The sequence below is a fragment of the Halichoerus grypus genome, chromosome 3 (assembly GCF_964656455.1).
Source record: "Halichoerus grypus chromosome 3, mHalGry1.hap1.1, whole genome shotgun sequence".
Taxonomy (NCBI): Eukaryota; Metazoa; Chordata; class Mammalia; order Carnivora; family Phocidae; genus Halichoerus; species Halichoerus grypus.
The window spans coordinates 149,594,185-149,616,955 of NC_135714.1; the positions used below are offsets into that span (position 1 = coordinate 149,594,185).

At 40.9% G+C, this 22,771-nt stretch overlaps 1 protein-coding gene across 2 annotated transcripts in view; it reads left to right on the top strand.

The window, feature by feature from the left end:
• Nucleotides 1-22,771, top strand: part of GALNT7 (polypeptide N-acetylgalactosaminyltransferase 7) — a 141,084-nt gene that overhangs the window by 61,411 nt on the left and 56,902 nt on the right. For both annotated transcript variants that reach the window (XM_036075536.2, XM_036075535.2), the window contains exon 2: nucleotides 12,028-12,488. In XM_036075536.2, the coding sequence (XP_035931429.1) occupies nucleotides 12,028-12,488 (461 nt within the window). The remainder of the gene's footprint in view (nucleotides 1-12,027; nucleotides 12,489-22,771) is intronic.

The window sequence follows — 22,771 nt, forward strand, 5'->3', positions numbered from 1 at the left end:
TCTTAGCATCTTAGATTAGATCGACTCTCCCCAAAAGGCTCTTAGAGCACCATGTTTGTGTGGCTGTTTGATTATATGTCTCCCTCACTGGACAGAGAGCTCCACGAGAGCAGGGATGTGTTTGCTTATCATTGTATCCTGGTAGCCTGGTGCAGCGTAGATGCTCAGCACATACTTGTCATCCATCAATTAGACTATTTCAAAGGAATGTCTAAGGCCGAAGAAGAGGATCACAGAAATGCCTCTAGCCTTCTAGATGATAGAAAATACGATACTCCCATCTGCAGCTGGGTAGGAGATAATGGTGAGGAGTCCTGAGGCCCCTCTAGACCCACCCTCCTAGGGCCTCTGCCAGCATTGTAGAGCACAGAGCTGGTGAGAGAGTCATGCTGCGGAACCAGGACTAAAATACCTCCCTTGCCTGTACCTTCAGACCTTGGAATTCTCACTAATTTAACAACATGCCTGCAGTTTCTAGCCCTGTTGTCCACCCCTTGAAATTCTCTCCTGTATTGCTTTTCCCCACTACAAACATCTTGGCACCTCTTCCCATTCATTTGCTCCATCAGCGTATTCATTCCAAAATTCAGCTCTGATCTGGCATGCTCCCCTCTCATGGCTCCCATAAAGTCTGAACTTCTTGGCACTGCCAGCATCTCAAGTCTCATCTCCTGCCACCTCCCCATATGTCCCCTGCACTCGTTACACCAAACCATTTGTTCTTTTATGCTTCTGTGCCTTTGCCCACGCTGCCAAACCCCACTCTCTATCCCCTCCTCCTTTACCTACCAACCGTTCACCATCTCCTTGCTGGGGAGTGTCCGCTGCTTCTAAGCAAGGATTCAGTCGCTTCCAGCCCATTCAGACATCCCTTCCCCCCATCTGTGTGTCCTTTCGTGGTAGGGTGCGCGGTGCCTGGCGGGTAGTAGACCTGTAGTATTTGGAAAACTGAAAGGACAGCTCTTTTACCTTTAATGATCCATATAAATACTAATCTGAATGCCAAAGAACAATCATGATAAACTAGAGTATCCCCGGATAAGCATTCCCTCTTGAAATCAAACCTGTTGATAGTCGAACAGTAAAATGTCCAAACGTTTATTTACATAAATAACCTCGATCTGCCCTAAGTGTATTTTTTCTGTCTCACACAGTTATGTTTCCTTTACACACCCTCCTGAATTGGACTTCTAGTCCTGACGTGGTAGTAAAATGTTGTCCCACACTGTAAGATGATAGCTCCGCCCTGAAAATTTTGAGATACTTTCTTTCTTGAGGTGATTTTTTTTTTTCTTAAGATTTACAAGAGGAGATTCTTACAGCAGTCAAAATGTATGTGTTTTGAAGCCGCACATTACAGTATTTTCTCATGAGCTGTTATGAAAGCCAAGCTTCAGGGCAAAGCAAGGAAGCGCTAGAGGAAAGGCTTATGCATTTCCAGCTGCAGAAAGTAGTAACACTTCATGTGGGAGTGCTGTATTCATTCTAGAATTTCTCCCCTAGAGGGATAATAGGACATTGCTTTTTCAGCTTTCCAAAGGGTATTACAAACATTCTCTCCCAACACAAATACCACATTTGGCCTCATTCTTCTCTCACTCAGTAAAATATTTTCCTTAGTGTCATAAGAATTATTAATGGTTGCATTGGTGACATAATTTCCAATGAAGTTTTCAGGAAGATTTGGAAATCACTTCATGCTTTCACTGGGATTGCCAGATGTGAAGGAGAATTAGGAATTAAACTGTCTGGCTTTGGCAGGTATTAGATTATGAAGTGCATTGTTGTACTGGAAATGAGAATCAAAGGATAGGACTAAATAAACACTTGTCCTGAGGGTTTAAGAAAAAGCGTTAACGGTGTGATTCCCTAAGGACTGGTGTCGGGATTGCTCTTTTGAAATATTTTCAAGATGATCTAGGGAAGAGAGTGAAGAGATTCTCAGCTCTTCTAGGTAAAAAAGTAGAATTGATTGGCATAAACCAAAAGGTTCCAGAACATCATGTGAGTGGGCAGAAGAGGAGCAGATGGGACCTCATTTTCAATCAATTCAGCTTTTAAGTAGTTCCTCATTTCTCCACCTGATGAAATGCCGTAATTATTCTTTTGAAAGGTCCATTCAGCTGGGTTAATTTCTTATTTCTTATCCTACTAAGCTATTTGGTTTTTAAATGTGTATTTCCTCTCTCCATGTGCATTGATCATATGTATGCGTCATAAATTATTCATGTGTTAAAAAAATCTTCACAGATTTTATTTTATAATCTTTTTCTCCTTGCTTTCATTTTTCTCTCCTTAATACCTTCTTATTTTTAGACAGGTCATTTTGTAGGAATAATGTGGTAGAATATTTATTGTAAAATACTGACAATTTTATTAAAATATTTTGCATAACTTGTGTGCTATTTTTAGAATGAAAATGCCTCTTAGGAGTTTTCCTTTTAAAACTCAGTAATTACTTAGCTCCCAAACAGAGAGAGTTAAAAATCTACCCACTATATCCTTTTACGATTTCTAAGAGGTATTATAATCTGCCTTTTACTACTTGTGGGAGTTGGAGCTTTTAAATGGCATTGGTGCACCTTGTATTTATAGCCCTGTCTTGACGTTGGGGCTCTTACAACTGAAATGATGGCATAAACTTTGACAACTATGACTTCATCACTTTTTGAAACATACTACAAAATGATTTATTGGCCATTGCTTGATATTCATGTTTGATTCTTAAAACTCAGTTAAAATCAGTTAAAGATTTAATATTAAATATTCATAATAAATATTTTTAAGCCTGTGAAGTATATCTATGACTCAGTTCATGAGCTAGGGCATGCATTTTTCATAAGGTCTCTGGAAAATAAAAATTATTTGGATTGCATAAATATGTTTAAATTTCATGTTTCATAGACTTGGTTAGTTGTCTGTGATATTAACTTTGATCTGGGCCGTTAAGCAGTCTTAACAAATAAAAGTTTTTTTGTAAAAGGATAACCAATTTGTTATTTTCCTATTGCAGACATTAACCTACATTTTGGTCCTTTAGTTGCTTATTTCTTCTTTTTATTTATTCCCCCTTGAGTATTATCCGATACTTTTCTGACCTGATTTAGAATCTCTATCTTATTACTGTTTTAAAACAAGTCCCAAATTTAGCAGGAAACCATTTAGCAGGAAACCATTTGCAAGATAAATTGGCTTAGAGGACTGAGATGAACACCAGCAGATTTACTTTCTCATGTTTAAATAAAGTACTCATTTTCCATGAAGTAACAAATTTCACTTGCAGACATGATTTATCCAAATCTGAAGAAGAGAAGAAACTAAAAAAAGGATTATTCGAATTTTAGATTGGTAGGGAAAGCAATGTTGTTAGTAGAGAAAATAATGTTTTTAGTTATTTCATTTGGATTCTCAAAATGCTAGCTTAAATCAAGCCAAGCAGTGGCATAAGACAGTGGCTCCAAAGTCAGTTTATATTCTAGCAACATAATAAAAGATGACCCGCAGCTAGGTGTTCTCCACTTAGTCTGTGAAGAGATAAGCGCTGAGTACCTGCTGGCTACCCCTGCCCCCGTGTGGGAGGACACACAGACACCCACTCACTGTCTTCAAAGAGCCCTTAGTCTGACTGGGGAGAAGCATGTACACAGATACTAAGGCAATTCAGGAAGAGCAGTGTTAGAAATATTCATGGAACTGCAGGGGAATATACCCGGAGCCAATTGCTGAGTTTAGAACTGCTGGCTTGACCTACTGGTGCTTAATGGTAATTTCACATTTACAAAATAGAACATTAGAGATAATAGTATTAATACAGAGAAGGATTTTGCATGAAATCTCCCATTTTCAATTATAGTTTTAACTTAGATGTTGAAAGTTGAAAATGTTTATTACTGAGGAATTTGTAGTTTAGAATGATACCTTTAAAAATGCAATGCATTGGGGTGCCTGGGTGGCTCAGTTGGTTAAGCGACTGTCTTTGGCTCAGGTCATGATCCTGGAGTCCCGGGATGGAGTCCTGCATCGGGCTCCCTGCTCAGCAGGGAGTCTGCTTCTCCCTCTGACCCTCCCCCCTCTCATGCTCTCTCTCTCTGTCTCATTCTCTCAAATAAATAAATAAAATCTTTAAAAAAAAAAATGCAGTGCATTGACATGGTTTTTAAAAAGTAAATATTATGGGGCACCTGGGTGGCTCAGTCAGTTAAGTATCTGCCTTCGGCCCAGGTCACAATCTTGGGGTCCCGGGATTGAGCCTCGTGTTGAGCTCCCTGGTCAGCGGGGAGCCTGCTTCTCCCTCTCCCTCTGCCCCCTTCCCTCCCCTTCTCTCCACCCCCCCAACTCATGCTCTCTCTCAAATAATAAAATCTTTAAAAAAAAATAAATTTTATAATTTTAACCACTTCAGTCATTTACTTTGGTTGAACTAAATTTTGTTTTGAATTTTGAAAAGAGCCCAAGACTTAAAATTTGCCATATCGAGATATTCTATAGTTGACCATGATTATTCAAGATGTGCAGAGATCTTCAGAAAATAGTGTCAGTGCAGATGGATACTTCTCTTAAGAATACCATATGATATGCATGAAGATCCAAATTTGCAAAAACTGACTAGTTGCACAACTATGGGATTTATTGGGAGACTCTTATAATGGAAATCTCTTTTATTAAGATGATTAAATGTTCAAAATGTGATATAGCTAACTTTTTAGGAAGACACCTGTTAATTTCAGTAGTATCCACAATAGTACAGGGTAGATCTGTATTGTATACTGTAGTTTGCTTATTTGGTTAAGGAGAGGTGGCATTTAATTGACTCAAAATGCCCCCATATGAACCTGGTAAAATCTTTCCAGTGGGTGGTTAATACTACAGCACTAACTTAACCCATTTGTAACTCTGGTTGCCATAGTGTATCATAAGTTTTGAGAGAAAATAAAAGGACTAAATTATTATGTAATATAGCTCTCCACAGTCCAGTCTCAATGTTGCAGTCCCTAGAGAAAGGCTGGGTCAGTCTGGCTTACTATGACTAGTGGCCACCCTGCCAAAGTCTAATTTCTAGTACTAGAAGTGCTGACCTGGATTTCCTTTGGTGGGGCAGGTATTGTGATGTCAACCATGCTGTTTTCTCCTTTCTGTTACCTTTTGGTTTATAACCTGGCCTGCGGGGAGAAGGGGGAGAAAGAAGAATAGAAATCCCTGCTTTGGGAGTGTATTTCTTTCAGCAGATAATTCTTCTATCAGAATGTAATACTGAGGGGCTCCTGGGTGGCTCAGTCAGTTGGGCATCTGCCTTCGCTTCAGGTCATGATCTCAGGGCTCTAGGATCAAGTCCCACATCTGGCTCTCTGCTGGGTGGGGAGTCTGCTTCTCACTCTCCCTCTGTGCTCTCCCTCTCTCTCTCAAATAAAAAAAAAAAAAGTGTAATACTGATAAGCCACACCTTTCTTCATTTTCAGTTCTGCCCTAGTTGCTAACAGAGGCCTTGCTATTGGTCTTCAATCTCTTCCTAATTCATGAGTCTTTACACAGGCTTGGGATAGGTCTCTTTCTGTAAGGGAGACAACCTTAGATATTCAAGGACTGATGAGGTCTCTGTTTAATCTTGGGTTTTTGCATTTTCTGCTCTAGTTAAACACAGTCAAACCACTTGACCCCTGCCCCTCACGACCAACGGGGGCCACTGACCCCCCCCCCCCATGCAGTCCCTTTCAGTCCGCTGAAAAGAGCAGGAGTGAATGGCTTCAGTCAGCACAAAATGCCCACAGGGATGGGTTAGCTAAGAATCCAGCTCTAACTAATCAGAGAGAAACAAGGGTACTGAGGGTGGAGCACCTGCTTTCCCACCCACCTTCTGCCACCGGTGGATAAGAGTCTGGGGAGGCCCAGCTTACAAGCACACCCAGTTTCTTCCAGCGCCTCCTTAACTATCTCCCTCCCTGATTTCTTTGTTCCTGTTGCTCACTCACCTAGGAGCAGAAGAAAGTGGAGCTAGAGAAAAGATGCTGGTGTCATTCTTCTAGTTAAAGGTGTTTCTTGGGGTGCCTGGGTGGCTTAGTTGGTTAAGCCTTGGACTCTTGATTTTGGCTCAGGTCATGATCTTGGGGTCGTGGGATTGAGCCCCCATAGGGCTCCGTGCTCAGCAGAGAGTCTGCTTGGGATTCTCTCTCGCGCCCTCTTCCTCTGCCCACCCCCCCCCCACTCTCTCTCTCTCCCCGCCCAAAAATAAATAAAATCTTTTTTTAAAGGTGTTTCTTATCAAGAGGGTTTTTAAATCATGGAATTAAATTTGACTTATGTTTTTAAGTTCTGTGGCTCATGTAGCATGATAACCAAATAGTGTGAATATTAGCAGTGGCCACTTTCTGAAACTAAATTGTAATTTCTGCAGAAATCATGTGACTTCAGGAGCTCAGCATTAAGAGCTTAAATTTTCTAGGTTCACCTATAATTTCAAATCCAGACAAGCCTATATCTAAAGACTGTTTTTCTAAATCCCTTTACATTCCTATCATTTCTATCATTTGTGTTCCTATCAAGATCATAATCATCTTGGGAAAATATCACACATAAATAGAATCTGGGGGTGAAGGGGGAGCTTTGTAAGATGGAAAGTGAATAGTCTGACCTGATTTCTGATAATCCCATATTTCCATCTGATGATAAGTGATTATACTTTTCAGTATATTTCCACCTTTATGAACATAGTGATCTTAAGCAATTATCTACTGATTGTCTTTTCCATTTCTAGTCAACAGTGATTCATTGATTTTTGACTGTAGAGTAAATCAGCTGGTGCTTATGAAGATATTATAGTACCAGTGAGTCACAAAGGCATCTACTGATTCTCATTGCTCAGGAAGAAGGAGTATGTAGTTTTCTTACACAGGGGAATTGAGTGTGACACAGCTTTGTAGCCATTCTTTGAATCATATAACATTAAGATTGGACATGATTATTTTTAATTGACTTGGGGTTAGACAATTATCATATTTGGTTTGCTTTCAGATTTAATGACATATAGGCTTTGGCAAGTGAGAAAATTCAATTTTTCTGGTGACTATTACAGCGTTATTAAGAGTACACTACTATGTAGGGGCGCCTGGGTGGCTCAGTCGTTAAGCGTCTGCCTTCGGCTTAGGTCATGATCCCAGGGTCCTGGGATCGAGCCCCTCATCGGGCTCCCTGCTCCGCGGGGGGCCTGCTTCTCCCTCTCCCTCTCCTGCTGCTTGTGTTCCCTCTCTCACTGTGTCTCTCTCTATCAAATAAATAAATAAAATCTTTAAAAAAAAAAAAAGTACACTACTATGCAGAGAATATGAAGTTATATCCTGTTCTCCTGCTGATTTTGTAAAGTATTGCCAGATACACTCTCTGATCCAAGCCCCTCTTCCCCATTCCATAGTCTCCATTCTCTATTTTCCTTTTCTTCTCTCATAACCAAAGCAGAAATTTTAGGACTCATTCATTTATTCAGTAAATATTTGTTGAGGAATTAGTGCCAGGATAAACATGGGGAATGCACTGGTGCATACTGTAGACATGGCGCCTACTTTTTCACAAAACTTAAGTCTAGTGCAGGGGTTGGGAGGGGTGGTGGTTACAGATCATCCTATTGCCTGTCTTTGTAAAGAGTTTTATTGGAACACAACCATACCCACTCATTTACATATCATTGGTGGCTGCTTTTGCACTATAATGGCAGATTTGAATGATTGCAACAGAGACCCAGTGGTCTGCAAGGCCTAAAATACCTACTCTTGACCTTTTGCAGAAAAAGCTAACCAACCCCTCTTCTAGGGGTATGGTGAAGAAAAAGAGTATAAACTCTCCTTGTTAAAGAGTATAAACGCTCCTGAGGGAAGTGGACCAGCGGTGGAGTGTTGTAAGCAGGGAAAGTAACATGTTCATATTTGAATTTTAGAAAAGTCACTATGGTTGCTATGTAGAAAAAACAATGAAGAGCAAGAGAACATGCGTGCATTAGAATGAGAAGCACTCAAGTGTAGTAGTTAAGAGCATGGACTCTTTTTTTTTTTTTAATGTTCAATTAGCCAACATATAGTACATCATTAGTTTTTGATGTAGTGTTCAACGATTCATTAGTTGTGTATAACACCCAGTAAGAGCATGGACTCTTGAGCCAGACTGCTGAGATGCAAATTTTGGCCCTACCATGTACTGATTGTGTTGTTGAGTAACTTCTCTGTCAGATTTTCTATCAGTAAAATGGGGATGGTAATCACAGAGCCTAACTCTTGGCAAAATAAATAAATAAATCGATATATACAAAGCACTTAGAACATAGTATTTTTAGTCATCACTATTATCACTATTGTAGTAATTCTGTTAAGGAGTGAGGGTGGTATGAACTAAGGCAGGGGCAATGATGGAAGCGGCCAAATTCAGGAGCTACAAAGACAATAGAATTGACGGGTATCAGGGATTGATTGGACGTCAGTTGGGTAGATCAAAGAGAACAAAAAGTTGAGGATGAAATGCTGCAGCTGTTGGATTTGATCAGTTAAGCGGATGGTGGTTCCTGTCCCCTAAGTAGGGAAAGACTGTAATCCAAACAGGTTTGTGATGTGAGGTAAAAAGAAGTTCAACTAGTTTGGGGTATCTTAAGTTTAGGTACTAGGGTGATATAAGTAGAAATCTAACATGGGACTAGATTGATATATAAGTAGATATAAGGTCAATTGATAGAAGTAGATATAATAAGATTGATATAAGTAGAAATTTGGGAAGCAGCCAACTGTAAGGATTGGAGATGAGAAGTGTGATGTGGGCTGAGGAGAGGGATGTAGGAATGGTCGATGTAAATCTGGTCATGACTCTTGGAAAAGAAGGACATAACCCAGAATGAAGCTGGACTGATAGGTGGACTTCTAAGAGAACTATGAAGAACACCAACAGTGGAAGATCAGACAAAGAACCCCCAAGTCAAAGAAAAGATCTAATTTGGAGGAAGACAAGCATGAAGTTCAAATCCATTAGATAGTCTCTTGTTGAGGCGGGTAAATTTGAGAAATATTTAAATTCTCAAATTTTGCATTAGCATAGGCCAACCTAAACCATAGCGTGTATTTCACAATGTGGGTCTTTCATGTACTACAGTTTCACATACCGCCATATTTCATACTCTTCCAGCATATACTGTGCTCTTTATGGAATTTTAGGCAAAGTAGAGTGGTTGCTGTGGTTACGGATGTTGACATCTGAAGACCTGTTCAGTCTGCTTTTCTGTATTTGACATTTCTTTCCCCTCATTTTTTTTTACCTCCCCAGTTACAGATTCACTGGAGCCTTGATGTGAAAAATTGAAGTGGGGGAGACTCTTCTTTATGTGTGATACTTGGTTCAACATCAGTATCTTGGATCCAGTATCTTAGAGTTTTATAATGATTTTTCTGTTTTAATTTGCCTACAACACTGCCACAACACTTCTCTTTGAGAAAGAGCCGGGAGATAAATTGAAGAGATGTCCACGTTTTCCATCCTCAGAGCCAGTAGGGCTCGCAGGTTAGGCTCCAGCTAAGTCCTTGCTACTGAGGTGTGTGATGATAGAAGCCTGATCCAGAAGCCTTATCTACCTTATAACACATGCCTGAAGAAAGGTATCACATTTATGTAATCAGGCTGAGTGTTGCATTTTATATTTAGTTTTGTGTTATAGGAGGAAATTTATGGAAAAACTTTGAAATGGACCAAAAAGATTATTAGGTATACTCTCTGACTTGGCTTCTGGGTTATCTTGCCCTTTCCTTATCTTTGAGCTATTTTACAGTGCTAGAAATGACAGAATACTGATGGTAATGCAAAAGATTCTCGGCCATTGAAATGGAAATTGTGTACAGTGAGTGCAGTTGGTTATTGCCTTGTGGATATTGACCAAGGTTACCAGTTTTGCATCTATTTATAAATCCTTTGCAGTATCCTTGATGTTTAGATGTTTGTTCTTTGGATTCACCTTCGAACCACTTGTAACATTGTACAGGTTTCCTTTTTAAATAACAAGTCAATTAAAATCTTTGTGCCATATTAAAAACAACTGTTTTGTTACCTACACCCATGTGTGTTTATACATGCATATAACATCTCTAGAAAGATTCCCAAAGTGCTGGCCATGATTGCCTTTATAGGAGAGGAAGCAGGAAAACCTGCTTTTCATTAGATGCCCTTTTGGGTCTTTGGAATTTTCTATCATATGCTTATATTACCTAAACAAATAAATTTTTTAAAATTCCTTTTTGAACTCCCCCAAATCAATCCTTAGCTAGCCCTTACCAAAACTTCAACTAAATTCACATTTAAATTAACTGGCTGGGTGATGGACATTGGGGAGGGTATGTGTTGTGGTGAGCACTGTGTGTTATGTAGGACTGATGAATCACAGACCTGTACCCCTGAAACAAATAATACATTATATGTTAATAATAATAAAAAAGATAAATATTAAACAATATTAATTAATTAATTAACCGGCTTCCTAAAGAGATCTTTGTTTCTCCATAAACTCCCAGCAGATAGCAACGTACATCTCAACATCATACCTAGCACTTTACTTCTGTACTCTTTAAAATCAAGGTTTTTTTTGTTTTGTTTTGTTTTAAAGATTTTATTTATTCATTTGAGACAGAGAGATACAGAGAGAGAGAGCATGAGCAGGGGGAGAGGCAGAAGCAGGCTCCCTGCTGAGCCAGGAACCCGATGCGGGGCTCAGTCCCAGGACCCTGGGATCATGACCTGAGCCGAAGGCAGACGCTTAACCATCTGAGCCACCCAGGCATCCCTATAATCAAGTTTTTAACTTTACTTTTCAAGATAGCTCTAACACTGTAGACACATCTTGGTCATATGGTACTAATTCTGTTATGAATCTATGAAGGACTCCGATAATCTCAATGTGGAGTGAAGTGGCAGACCCGTTCGCCTGTTTTGCAGTTTGAAGTTCACCTTGCCTCTTCCCCAGCTGTGCATACTCAATAATCCTCTTGTCTAATTATAGCTAGCAGCTCTTCCTCTGAGTTAGAGGTTCTCAAGCTTGGCTGCATATTAAAATCACTTGGGGAGCTTTCAAAAATGGGAATGCCCAGACCAATTAAATCACAAAGTCCAGGGGTGGGACACAGACATCAGTATTTTTTAAAGCCACTGAGGTGATGCTAACATTGAAAAACACTGCCCTGTGCAAAGAATGGTACTGATTTAGCAAAAACTTCACATAGGATACCTCAGCAGCAAAAGCGCTCAGGATTTCTCACCGAAATCTGCACAGGTGATGAGGAGGGTCCACACAGACACGGGAGGCAGCCTTACAGAATACCCGTATGCACCAAATCTGTTGTTACTTGGGCTACCTCTGGAATGGGGCAAGCTAGGCATTCGGTGTGGTTTAAAAGCCTAAACTGAATTGGTTAGTCTTTAGCATTTTGTTTTTGTTTGCTTTTTTTTTTAAAAAAAAAATTAGTTTTGAATTCAGCTAAACTCTCACTGAGTAGAAAATACCGACTGTTGCGTGCACATCCCCGCCTTTTCCTCTGCCATCAGAGGCACGGAGCCCGCCTCGTGATGGGTGGCATCTAATACCACTGCCACCATATGGCTGTATTACTGACAAGTAGTTATATTTATCGTACACTGGGCATCTGGGAAAACCACATACTGTACATGACCTATTAAATGTCTTTTTGTCAAAGCTCCTAGAACCCCATTGTTTTAACCCATAACAATGTGCTTTATTAAGAGGTCTTTGATAGAGAGTTTTAGAAGGGGAGAGGTAAAAAAAAAAAAAATGTATCCTTTTATTTATTTTGGAAGGGAAATAATCTATTTCTTAGGATGTCCTCCCCCTGCCCAAAAGATACCTTTTAATGGGAAGTCCTGATTAATAGCCTGCTTCTGTTTAACATTTTAAATCATTTTATTGTTGCCTCAGCTTTTTATTAAACATGAAAATTCATATCATAAACTCTGCTGTGGTTTGCCTTCATGTACTCATTGTATGTCCCCCTCCCTTTTGTATAGGAAGACAGAGATGTCAGTAACCCCATGTCTAACCGAGGAGGCAATGGATTAGCTCCTGGGGATGACAGATTCAAACCTGTGGTACCATGGCCTCATGTTGAAGGAGTAGAAGTGGACTTAGAGTCTATTAGAAGAAAAAACAAGGCGAAAAATGAACAAGAGCGCCATGCTGGAGGAGATAAGCAGAAGGACATAATGCAGAGGCAGTTTCTCACATTTAAGCCTCAGACATTCACCTACCGAGATCCTGTGCTTCGTCCAGGGATCCTCAGTAACTTTGAACCCAAAGAACCTGAGCCTCATGGAGTGGTTGGTGGCCCTGGAGAGAACGCCAAGCCATTGGTTTTGGGACCAGAATTCAAACATGCAATTCAAGCCAGCATTAAAGAGTTTGGATTTAACATGGTGGCAAGTGACATGATCTCACTGGACCGCAGCGTCAATGACTTGCGACAAGAAGAGTAAGCACACATCCTCTTCTTTCTAAAATTGGGGCAACTCTTGTTTTGATAGGTGTCTAGTTAGATTGTTAGAATGGAGAAAATGTTTTTGCCTTTATTTCAAGGAAATAAAAAAAAAGGCTCTTCGGTCTGCAAAATGGCCAGAAGGAGGAGATCGCTTCATTTATGCCATTAGATTGAAGGTATGACATATCAAATTCTGGGGGTTTTCCATCAGTGCTACTCAAATGTGGTCCCTGGACTGGCACCGGTCTGTGAATTTTTTCTTACCGGTCCACAGTGAGAACGTGAACTTGTACCAGAGTGTAAACCAACCAGTAAATACTTTGTTTGGTACAAGTGACGATTTTTTAATAACAAAACTTTCTCGATGTGCTGATTTTCATTCTGGATCAAGCCCCTGTCTTATTGGAATAATAACAAATAGTAACGCTGATTTAGATGGCTTCTATAGTTACCTAGATATTGATGTTTCCCTTACTTTTTTTTCTTAGTACTGTACCTGGAAATCGGCACTTGCTGGGTCTATGCAAAAGGAATCCCCAAACAGATAAAACTCTGGCCTAAACTTTCAAATAATTTTCATGTAGCTTGATTTATTTTTTAATTTAATTTAATTTAATTTTTTTTAAAAGATTTTATTTATTTATTTGACAGATAGAGACACAGCGAGAGAGGGAACACAAGTGGGGGGGGGTGGGAGAGGGAGAAGCAGGCTTCCCGCTGAGCAGGGAGCCCGATGCGGGGCTCGATCCCAGGACTCTGGGACCATGACCTGAACCAAAGGCAGACGCTTAACGACTGAGCCACCCAGGCGCCCCTCATGTAGTTTGATTTAAAATAAAGGATTGCCAAGTCTTAACTTTTGATAGACAGTGGTTATTGAACGAACTCAAAGCTTTTCTCTTTCAGTTTATTTAATAACCGGTTCTACTCCTATAGGATCTAAATAGCCTCCATTAACATGGGTGCAAATTTAATTCTGTGCTACTAGAAAACTCTCAAATTTTTCTGATGATGGATTGTTAATATTATCTTTGTCCTAAAAGGTTAACACCTTTACGCACATGCATAGAGACCCCACAGGAGCATTCCTTATGACCACTAAGAAAGATTCTGTACCTAACATAGTGCTACTCAATAGACTTTTTCTTTTCAAATTTTTGTTTAAATTCTAGTTCATTAACATACACTGCAATATTGGTTTCAGGAGTAGAATTCAGGGACTCATCACTTACATTCAACGCCCAGTGATTATCACAACAAGTGCCCTCCTTAATACCTATCACCCATCAAGCCCATCCCCCACCCACCTCCCTCCATCACCCCTTAGTTCTCTATAGTTAAGAGTCTCTTATGGTTTGCTTCTCTCTCTCTCTTGCTCGCTCTCTCTTTTTCTTTTCCCCATCCCATATGTTCATCTGTTTTGTTTCTTAAATTCTAAGACTTTGGACATTCATATATTAATTGGTAAGAGTGAGAGGGGGTGAATGAAGTATGCCGAGAAAGTAGAAGGAATAAAAGTACAGAACCATGATGATGAGGGGAATTAGAGCATCTCAAGGGACTGTGAAAGAGGAATCCAGGAGCAATTGATTCCAATTCAAAGTAGAGGCTTGCCTGGTCATAAGGTTGCCAAATTTAGCAAATAAAAATAGAGGATACTTGGTTAAATTTGAATTTCAGATGAATAATGAAAAACATTTAGTATAAATATATCCCAAACAGTGTATGGGACATACTTACACTTTAGAAAATTGTTTTATCTGAAACCTGAATTTAACTGGGTGTCCTGTGCCCTTCCAGTCAGGGGTGAAGGGTGGTTGTTACGGAGTTAGAACTGCCATGCGAGTACCGTTTAGGACCCGTGTGAGGCTCTGCAGTCCCTTATCCAGAGTGTGAGTGTGTCCTGGTTATCTAAAATACAGCACTTAAGCATACTGTTTAACTCTGTGACAGAAGGTTCTCTGAGAACCTGTCGATGGTGTTCTCATCACTGAGAAGGGAAGAGAAGGAGAGAGTAACATGTACTGCCTTTCTACTACATGCCAGGACTTACTATAGGTTCTCTTACTTAATTCTTACAACCAAACTGTGAGAGTTTTTACCTGTGTAGGTAGTCTGAAGCATGGAGCTCTGACTTCTGTGTATTTGCCCAGCAAAATGGCAAAGTTGTGGTTCAGCCCAGGGTGGTTTGGTGTGAAAGCCCTATCTTTCTACCACATGTCACCTCAAGGTAGGTCTTTCCCCGGGTGATATGCCTCCGTGCCATGTTACAGTCAGTGGGTGAGCTTAGTGTAGAAATGGAGATTGTTAGCACATGAGCTATTTATAAAGACAGATCATTAAAAACACCAATATAAATCTAGCTCACTTTTCAATATAAGAAATAGGCTAAGAAAATCAAATGACCTATAAGACAGAGAAGTACACGCCTCTGTGTCTCTCTCCTTCACCCCACACATCCTTTCTGTCTGCAAGACCTCTAGCTTCTGCCACCAAAATACATCTCAGATTACTTCTGAGACACGATCTTTCATCCCCACTAACCACCCAAGTCCAGGCCACCATCATCTCTCTTGGAATCCCGCAAGGATCTCCTTCATGCTTTCTCCATTTTGACTTCCGCCTCCTACGTATTCCCACAGAAGCCAGTGTGGTTATCTGAACCACACAACTCTAGCTTATCTACAACGATTCTTTGCTTTCCCGGGACACTTAAAATAAAACCCAAACTCCTAAGCAGCAGCCGTGACCCTTCCCTGCCTTGACAACCTCCTCTTGTTACTGTGCCTCCTCGCTCAGGGTGCTCTAGCTGGGCTGGCCTTTCCCAGTCTCTTTGCGTGTGCTCTTCGCTCCTCTGTGGAGACGTTCTCCCTTCCTGTGGCTGGCTCCTCCCTGTTCTTTAGGTCTTAGTAGAACCTCTCTAACCATGCTGTCTGATTTGGAAATGCCCTGCTTTGTTTTTTAATACTGCTCTCTGGCCATTTCATTCAGAGTATATATCTAATTTTATAATTTATCAAATTTATATAGGTATTGGCTTATTTAGTTGTTTATTGACTGTCTTTCTTACTTAGTGATAAGGTCCTGGGAGCAAGGAATATGCCTGTTTTCTTCACCAGCTGCTTCCAGTAGCTGACACCCAGTTGGTAAATACCTGTTGAGAGAATGAGCGAATGAATGAGTGGAATCTGCTAGGGTTCAAATCTTGACTCCATTACCGGCTGTGAGATCTTAGACCAGTTACTTACCCTCTGTAACCCTCAGTTACCTAATCCTTAAAATGGGTCTAACAATACCTATCTCCCCAGATTGGCATTGGAATTAAATGATGTAATAGGCTAAAGGTCTTTTGTCACAGACCTGGTGGTTAGAAACTTAAGTGTTCTTGAATTATTATTATTATTATTATTATTATTATCATTATTATTATTATTGCTGTGGTACTTTCTTCAGGTCACATACCTTGTCAAAATTTTATTTTATTTTATTTATTTTTTTTTAAGATTTTCTTGTCAAAATTTTGATGTTTTCAGTTACTATTTAACTTTGAGGTCCTCTGTTGCTTTTTGGAAAATGCAAATGTCACACACTGCCTTATCTTCATCACTTGTACTTGTATCTTCCATGATGACAAAGCCGTCACCTCTCCTGTGGTAAGTTTTTTTAGACACACCAATTGCTGCCCAAACCCCCAATCTCTCTGAGTTCTCCTTGCTCTCATATAACTTCCTTCCTTTCTCTCTCTCCCCTGTCCTTTCTTTCTTGCCTTCCTCATTGCATCCCTCTTTCCCCTTCTCTTTCCTCTCCCTTCCTTCCTTCTTCCATGCTGCATGTAGGCTGATCACTTCCCGTGTCCTTTTCTCTTGCATAAGTACTTAGAAGTAGGATATTGCATGTTTCTGTGTATCATTCCTTTAAGTACAGTGTCCCCAGTCAAACAAAAGGACCCGAGACTATCTTAGCAAATGCTCCTTAAGCCACTCTTTAAACTTTTATACTAGTGAGAAAACTCTTTTATGCTTCAAAATACTCAAACATTATAACCCCCAGAAACTTTTTTTGTTTTTGAGAGAGAGAGAGCGAGCGTGAGAGCATTCGGGAGGAGGAGCAGAGGAAGAGGGAGAGAGAGAATCTTAATCAGGCTGCAGGCCCAGTGCGGAGCCTAGGCTAGGCTTGATCTCATGACCCCGAGACCATGACCTGAACCAAAATCAAGAGTTGGATGCTTAATTGACTGCACCACCCAGATGCCCTCCCCCGAAACTTTTTTTTTAAACTGAATCCAGATTTTTTTTTTCCCCAAGATTTGATTTATTAGAGAGAGAGAGTGCTCGAGGAGAGGGGGAGGGAGACAGGCAGAATCTCCAGCAGACTCCCTGCTGAGCACCGAGCTCATCATGGGGCTCAATCCCACAACCCTGAGATCATGACCTGAGCTGGAACCAAGAGTCAGTCACTTAACTGAGCCACCCAGGTGCCCTGGATCCAGATTATTTGTAAAACTTGATTCTTTCTCATACTTAAAAAGAGAGAGAGAGATAGGCTTAATTCCTCTTTGAACACTGAAAATTTAATGTAGAATAAATAATTTCTAAGTAGAGTTATTCATAAATTAGGAGGTGGATAGTCTTAAGAATTTAATCTAAAATAAAAAGGCCAACAACAAATAAAACATCCCTAAATCTTACATATTATCCAATATGCCTATTAGCACTTCTCTCCTTTTACTGGAAACATATTGAAAACGTAGCATGCGTCCATATCACACACATACAGCCCCCCTCACGCTCATCCCACGTGGAGAACATGCCACACAGAGCCCACCAGAGACCGGCTTGGTGTTGCTGACTTTATGCAGCTTTGGAATATAGGCCTTATCAGCCCTGTTCTCTTGCATCCATCAGACATTTATTCATTTATTTTTTTAAGATTTTATTTATTTATTTGAGAGAGAGCACAAGCAGGGGGAGCAGGCAGAGGAAGAGGGAGGCCACTATACAATCTGGCCCCGTTGTTCTCTGGCCCCACCGCCCCCCTTACCCGCACACTCCTGCTTCTGCTGTTCCCTCTGCCCTAAAGCAAAGTCAGCCTCTTCGCCGGGCCTGACATTTATACACCCGGCCCTTGAACAACATGGGTTCGAACTGCACAGGTTCACTTATATACGCGTTTTCTTCCAGTATAGGAAGTGTATTTTCTCTTCCTTATGATTTTCTTTCTTTTTTTTTTTTTTTAAGGTTTTATTTGAGAGAGAGAGCACACACATGAGCCGGGGTGGGGGTGGGGGAGGGGCAGAGGGAGAAGCAGGCTCCCCGCTGAGCAGGGAGCCCGATGTAGGGCTTGATACCAGGACCCCAGGATCATGACCTGAGCCCAAGGCAGACACTTGACCAACTGAGCCACCCAGGCGCCCCTCCATCAGACATTTAAATGAGCCACCTGCCAAGCTTGGAAACCAATCTTTGGGGCTATTGGTGCAGATGTGACGTCTGACACTGTGGTTAACTTGTTTGTTCTTGTGGCTGCCCCATAGTCATCTCAGATGAATGTTCTCTACCTTAGAAGCAAGATGGAGCTGCCCAGCTGCCAACATGACTCACACTTATGTATGTTACAGCTTTGAATTGCATGCATTGGCTGAGTAATTTACTGGCTGTTGATTGCTTGTTAAAAGAGTGAGTAACTGTATTTTGAGTGAACTGGAGGCCTACTTCTTTTTTAGAAACTTGATCCAAGAATGACTTCACCTGCCTTCACACACAATTTCCTATAAAAAAACACATACAGTTTTTTTTTCATAGTTCAACAGATATCGGGTGTCTCCAATAAGCAATACACTGTGCTAACCTATCAGTTGACAAAATACAGTCCCTGCCTTCAAGGGGCTCCCCACCTGCCCCTGGGGAGAAGGGAAAGAAATCCATAACATAAGAGTCATAGGAAAGGGGTGAGCAAAATGATGTGGTTCAGAGTGGGGAGGGGCACGTGAAGTTAAAGGAGTCGGAACAAGATTGAGGGAGGGGACACCAGGGCTGAAGCCTGGAGGATGAGTAGCGTCTTCCCAGGAAGATTTCCAGGTTTAGAAGATATAAAGACAGGCAGTGACTAGGAAAAAAGCAAGTGGTGTAGTATATACTTGGATCAGTATGTGTAGAGATATTGGTAGGATAAGTAGGGTCATGTTTGGAAGACCACAGGGCCACGCACAAAGTCTACTGATTGGTGGTCAGGAAAGGACCACCAAAGGTTACACAGAGAACCTTAGGAATAGCAGACTGGCAACGGTGTCGAGAATGGATTAGGTGGTGGAGAACCGTTGGAGGGTGAGTAGCTTTAGAACAGGAGCTTCAGCAAAGGTTCCAGGACCAGAAAAAGGGAGACTTGGTGTAAGAGAACAAAAGAGAAGTAAGAGAATCAGTAGGCCTTGGCAGCTTGGTAGAGTGGAAGGAGGAATCAAAGATAAATCCAGTGCTTAGAAGGGCAGTAACACAAAGAATGACGCTATTAACAGGAAAGGCTGGTTGGGATGGAGCAGGCCGCTCTTCTCGAAGCTCAGTGACCTAAACCACTTCTCTCCCCAGCGTTAGATGAATTCATGCAGAGCCCAGCAGGATGGGGAGCCTGCATGTGGGGAAGGGTGGAATGATCTGTTTGTGAATATGGTAGATTTTCTTCAAATAAAGCTCCAGATTTTATTTCCCCTACTGTGAACTAACTGATGCAAATACATGGAAATTATTCTTGCCCTTTTTCTGCCCAAGAAGGCAGACAATCAGAGGTATATAATCCAAGCTATTTTGTTTCAAACAAATGAATTAAATATTTTGACTTGTTGAGCAAATTCATCCGCTTCGAATATTTAACCTTTCCTCCTACCTACACACCGATTGCATTTTTATTTTGTTGGAAGCTATCTTCGTTGCATTTACAAGGTGAAATAATAGATGTTAAAGTGCTCCAAAAATTCTAAGAGCTATGCAAATGTTAATATGATTAATTGTTAATAACTTTCTTAAGCTTGTCTGTGGGAAATTGAAGGTTTTTTTTTTAAAAGAAATTTTACATTTACACTCATGCCTTATATACCAGACAATTCTCTTCTTACCTGATACCAAAATAATCATGTTTACACTCTTATTTAAGGTGAATTGTGATCATGAGCTTTTTTTTTTCTTTCTCTATTCGTGTCAAAGGCTTTCTTTGATACCTTTGTTTATATAGTGCTATAATTTATAAAACAGGTGCTATTTTCAAAACATTTATTTAGTTGAAATGGTATAGGGTTCCTTTTAAATTTCAGTTTCTACAGATGACCCATATGTTTCATTTAGAGCTAACTAAAACTCTGAGCTGGTCATCAGATGTTAAATTATTAGAATAAGGTATAAACCCAATATACACATATATATGTGAATCGTGTACATGCATATGGATTTCAGCACTTTATCCCGATTTCTATTATCGGAATATATGATGGACCCCATCCAGACTGCACCGATCACAGTTACTAACACATGGTCCTTTTCTCTCACAGCTGGCCCAAGATGTGTCCCATTTTTTCAGACTACAGTTTGGCAACCGTAGATCTAATCTGTAGGAAGCACATTTGAAATTGGTTTCAGATGACCCATGATGGATATATTGCTTCTTTTTTGTCCCAAAGGTATTACTTTCTAACTGGCTTGAAAATTTTTACTCTTAGAAGCCACTTTTTGTGAGTTCAAAGGTTTTCCAGATTAACTTTAAAAATAAATTGTGTTCTAATGCCCAGTTTCTCTTTTTCCTTTTCCTCCAAACACACACGTATGAACTCCCACACACGCACGTGCACACACACACACACGCACACACACACTTTGCACTTTGGAGTTTTCTCAGTTATGGGGGCAGAGCTGATTTTTGTTTAAGGTCCTGACTGACAACAGGAAATGTATTTAGCCAAAGTGGAATTATTACAGAGATTGGGGGTAACATAGGTCATCTCAATTTCCACAGCAGTTGAGAAGGGTACCACATTCATAAAGTGAGCCTACAAAAACTGGAAATAGAGGGAATTCGCTCTAAGCCACCATGAGCAGAGTAGCAGTAAATCTGGCATGCCGCGCTCTCCTTGATAGTATTCTGGGATGGCTCACTTCCCTTGGTGGAAACATTCTTCTCCTGCCCAAGACCTCATTTGGTTGATAAAGTCCTATCCATTCTCTAGTCATTCTCCAAGTTGCTCTATTGAAAAGGGACTTAGCTTCATTTCCCCTGCCCTTATCTGCCCCTCCATCCCCACCACCAGCGTTATAAAAGTATAAGGTATGCCTGATGAAAAATTATAAACTCAGGTGGCTCATTTTTGTTTTTTTCAAGTGCTCTGCCCCCAACCAGGAATTTAGAGTAAGTTCCCCGCAGGCTAGTTAGAAAAAATAGAGAGGCACCACTAGCTAGCCCATAACATCCCACCCCAAAGACGGACAATTTCAGGGAAAGGAAAATCTTGACTCTTTTTTTTTTTGCCCTCCTTAGGATGAGTTTCCCACCCATGAGGGGCACTGCCATGGAAGTTAAGGGATGTTTTTTTGTACCCTCTCCTACTAGAGCATCTCAATTTTGGAGCTAACAATCACTTCAAAGTGTTTAGTCCTTGTCTTCTGCTACAAGGTTATGAATCCCTTCCCGAGGAGAGCTGCAGACATAGACCCAGGCGTGTCACAGTGCGGTGTGGGTGCCTGAACACACGTCCCCTCCCCCGGGGGTTGGCACGACCTGCTCTGGTAATTTAGCAGCTCAGACGAGCAGAGGCAGCCAGGACCATTAGACACAGCCTGTTTATTCCTGTGTGTGTTCCCTTAATGCATATCGGCTCTTGTGTGTTTGTGGAATGGTATCAATTCCGTGCAGACGTGCTGAAGGTTTCTACATGTCCTCCTGAGTGTGAGTGTTTGGAAGTGATCAAGGGCAAGGTTTCTCACAGAGTGATGCTGACAATGTATTTATGAAGGCCTTAAGAAAAAAGCTGACAGTCCTGCAGGAATACTTTCCTTTAGTTCAAGAAAGGGGGGGAGGGCGCAGTTTGTAGCGGCTCCAAGATGTCCTAACTAGACTTGCTACTATATTAAGCAGTCTGGGGAAGCTGCCAGGGCATCCAGAGAAGCTGAGAGGAAATGATTGGTGAAGAAGGGTACCTCTGGATCAGACTTTTCATTTTGGCGAAGTTGCTCTGTCTTAGAAGCAAATGTCCCCCAGGACCTACAGGAAGGAAAACACAAGCCTCCGGGTTTAAAGGCTACAAAGAATGGCCTATAAATGTCAGTGGTGATTTTAGCTGTACTGATTGATTTTGTTCTCCTTGGGGTTCTGGTCTCGACGTTCCCTAAGTTTGGAGTGGTCTGGTCCTATCCCTATTTTTCCTTTAAGTCCTATTTTCTTTTCTTTTTTTAAATACAAAATTATGCAAAACAGAGGCTTACCAGGAGATTACCTATCTGTCTGTCTATCAATCTGTCTCTATATGGCATTGTAGCAGAAGTGTCTGTATTGTACCTAAGTGGTAGTCAAAGCCAAACTTGTGGACATTGGAGCATAGTGTGACTGCAAAGTCATAAATAAGGTTTTCCACATTTAAGATGAATTATGTACATGAATCTGGTTAACTGTTAAACCAAGCATGAACAAACACTTAAGGAAAGGAAGAACCCTACCCCCTATTTATTCTGGAAGCCCTGCAAGCATTCTGGAAGATAGTGCTCATGTTGGGCCATACATTTGGGAGAAACTTTGGCCAGTTTAGAGCCAGGTCTCACTGTTGTCGTGATTGGCTGTAAAAACCCGAGGTGATAGCCTCACCCTTCCACATGGACACATGCAGGTACCTCTGGGATATCCAGTAGAAAGGACTCCTTTTGGAGAAAAGCAAAAAGGAGGATATGGGAGAGATGGCAATCTTCGAAAGTGGTTGCATCAGGTCAAAGCCTTCCTTCCTCTTGATTGATTGAGTTTCAGGCTGACATCCACTCCTCAGTCTGTGGGGCAATTTTGACAGTTCTCCCATGGTAGAGACAAGTCCTTGGGGGAGCGCTGTAAAGCAGGATCATCAGTACCAATTCTTTTCATAAGCAAGTATTGTAGAAGTAGTAAGATGAATAATTAGTTGTACAACTTCTTGAGTGCACTTTTAAGTTACTTACCTTTGCTCACTTTAAGCTGAATATTTAAAAAAAATGCACTTGGTACGTTGCAAATAGAATTACTCTTATCATTCTTGCAACACGTGAGGTGAACATGCTAAA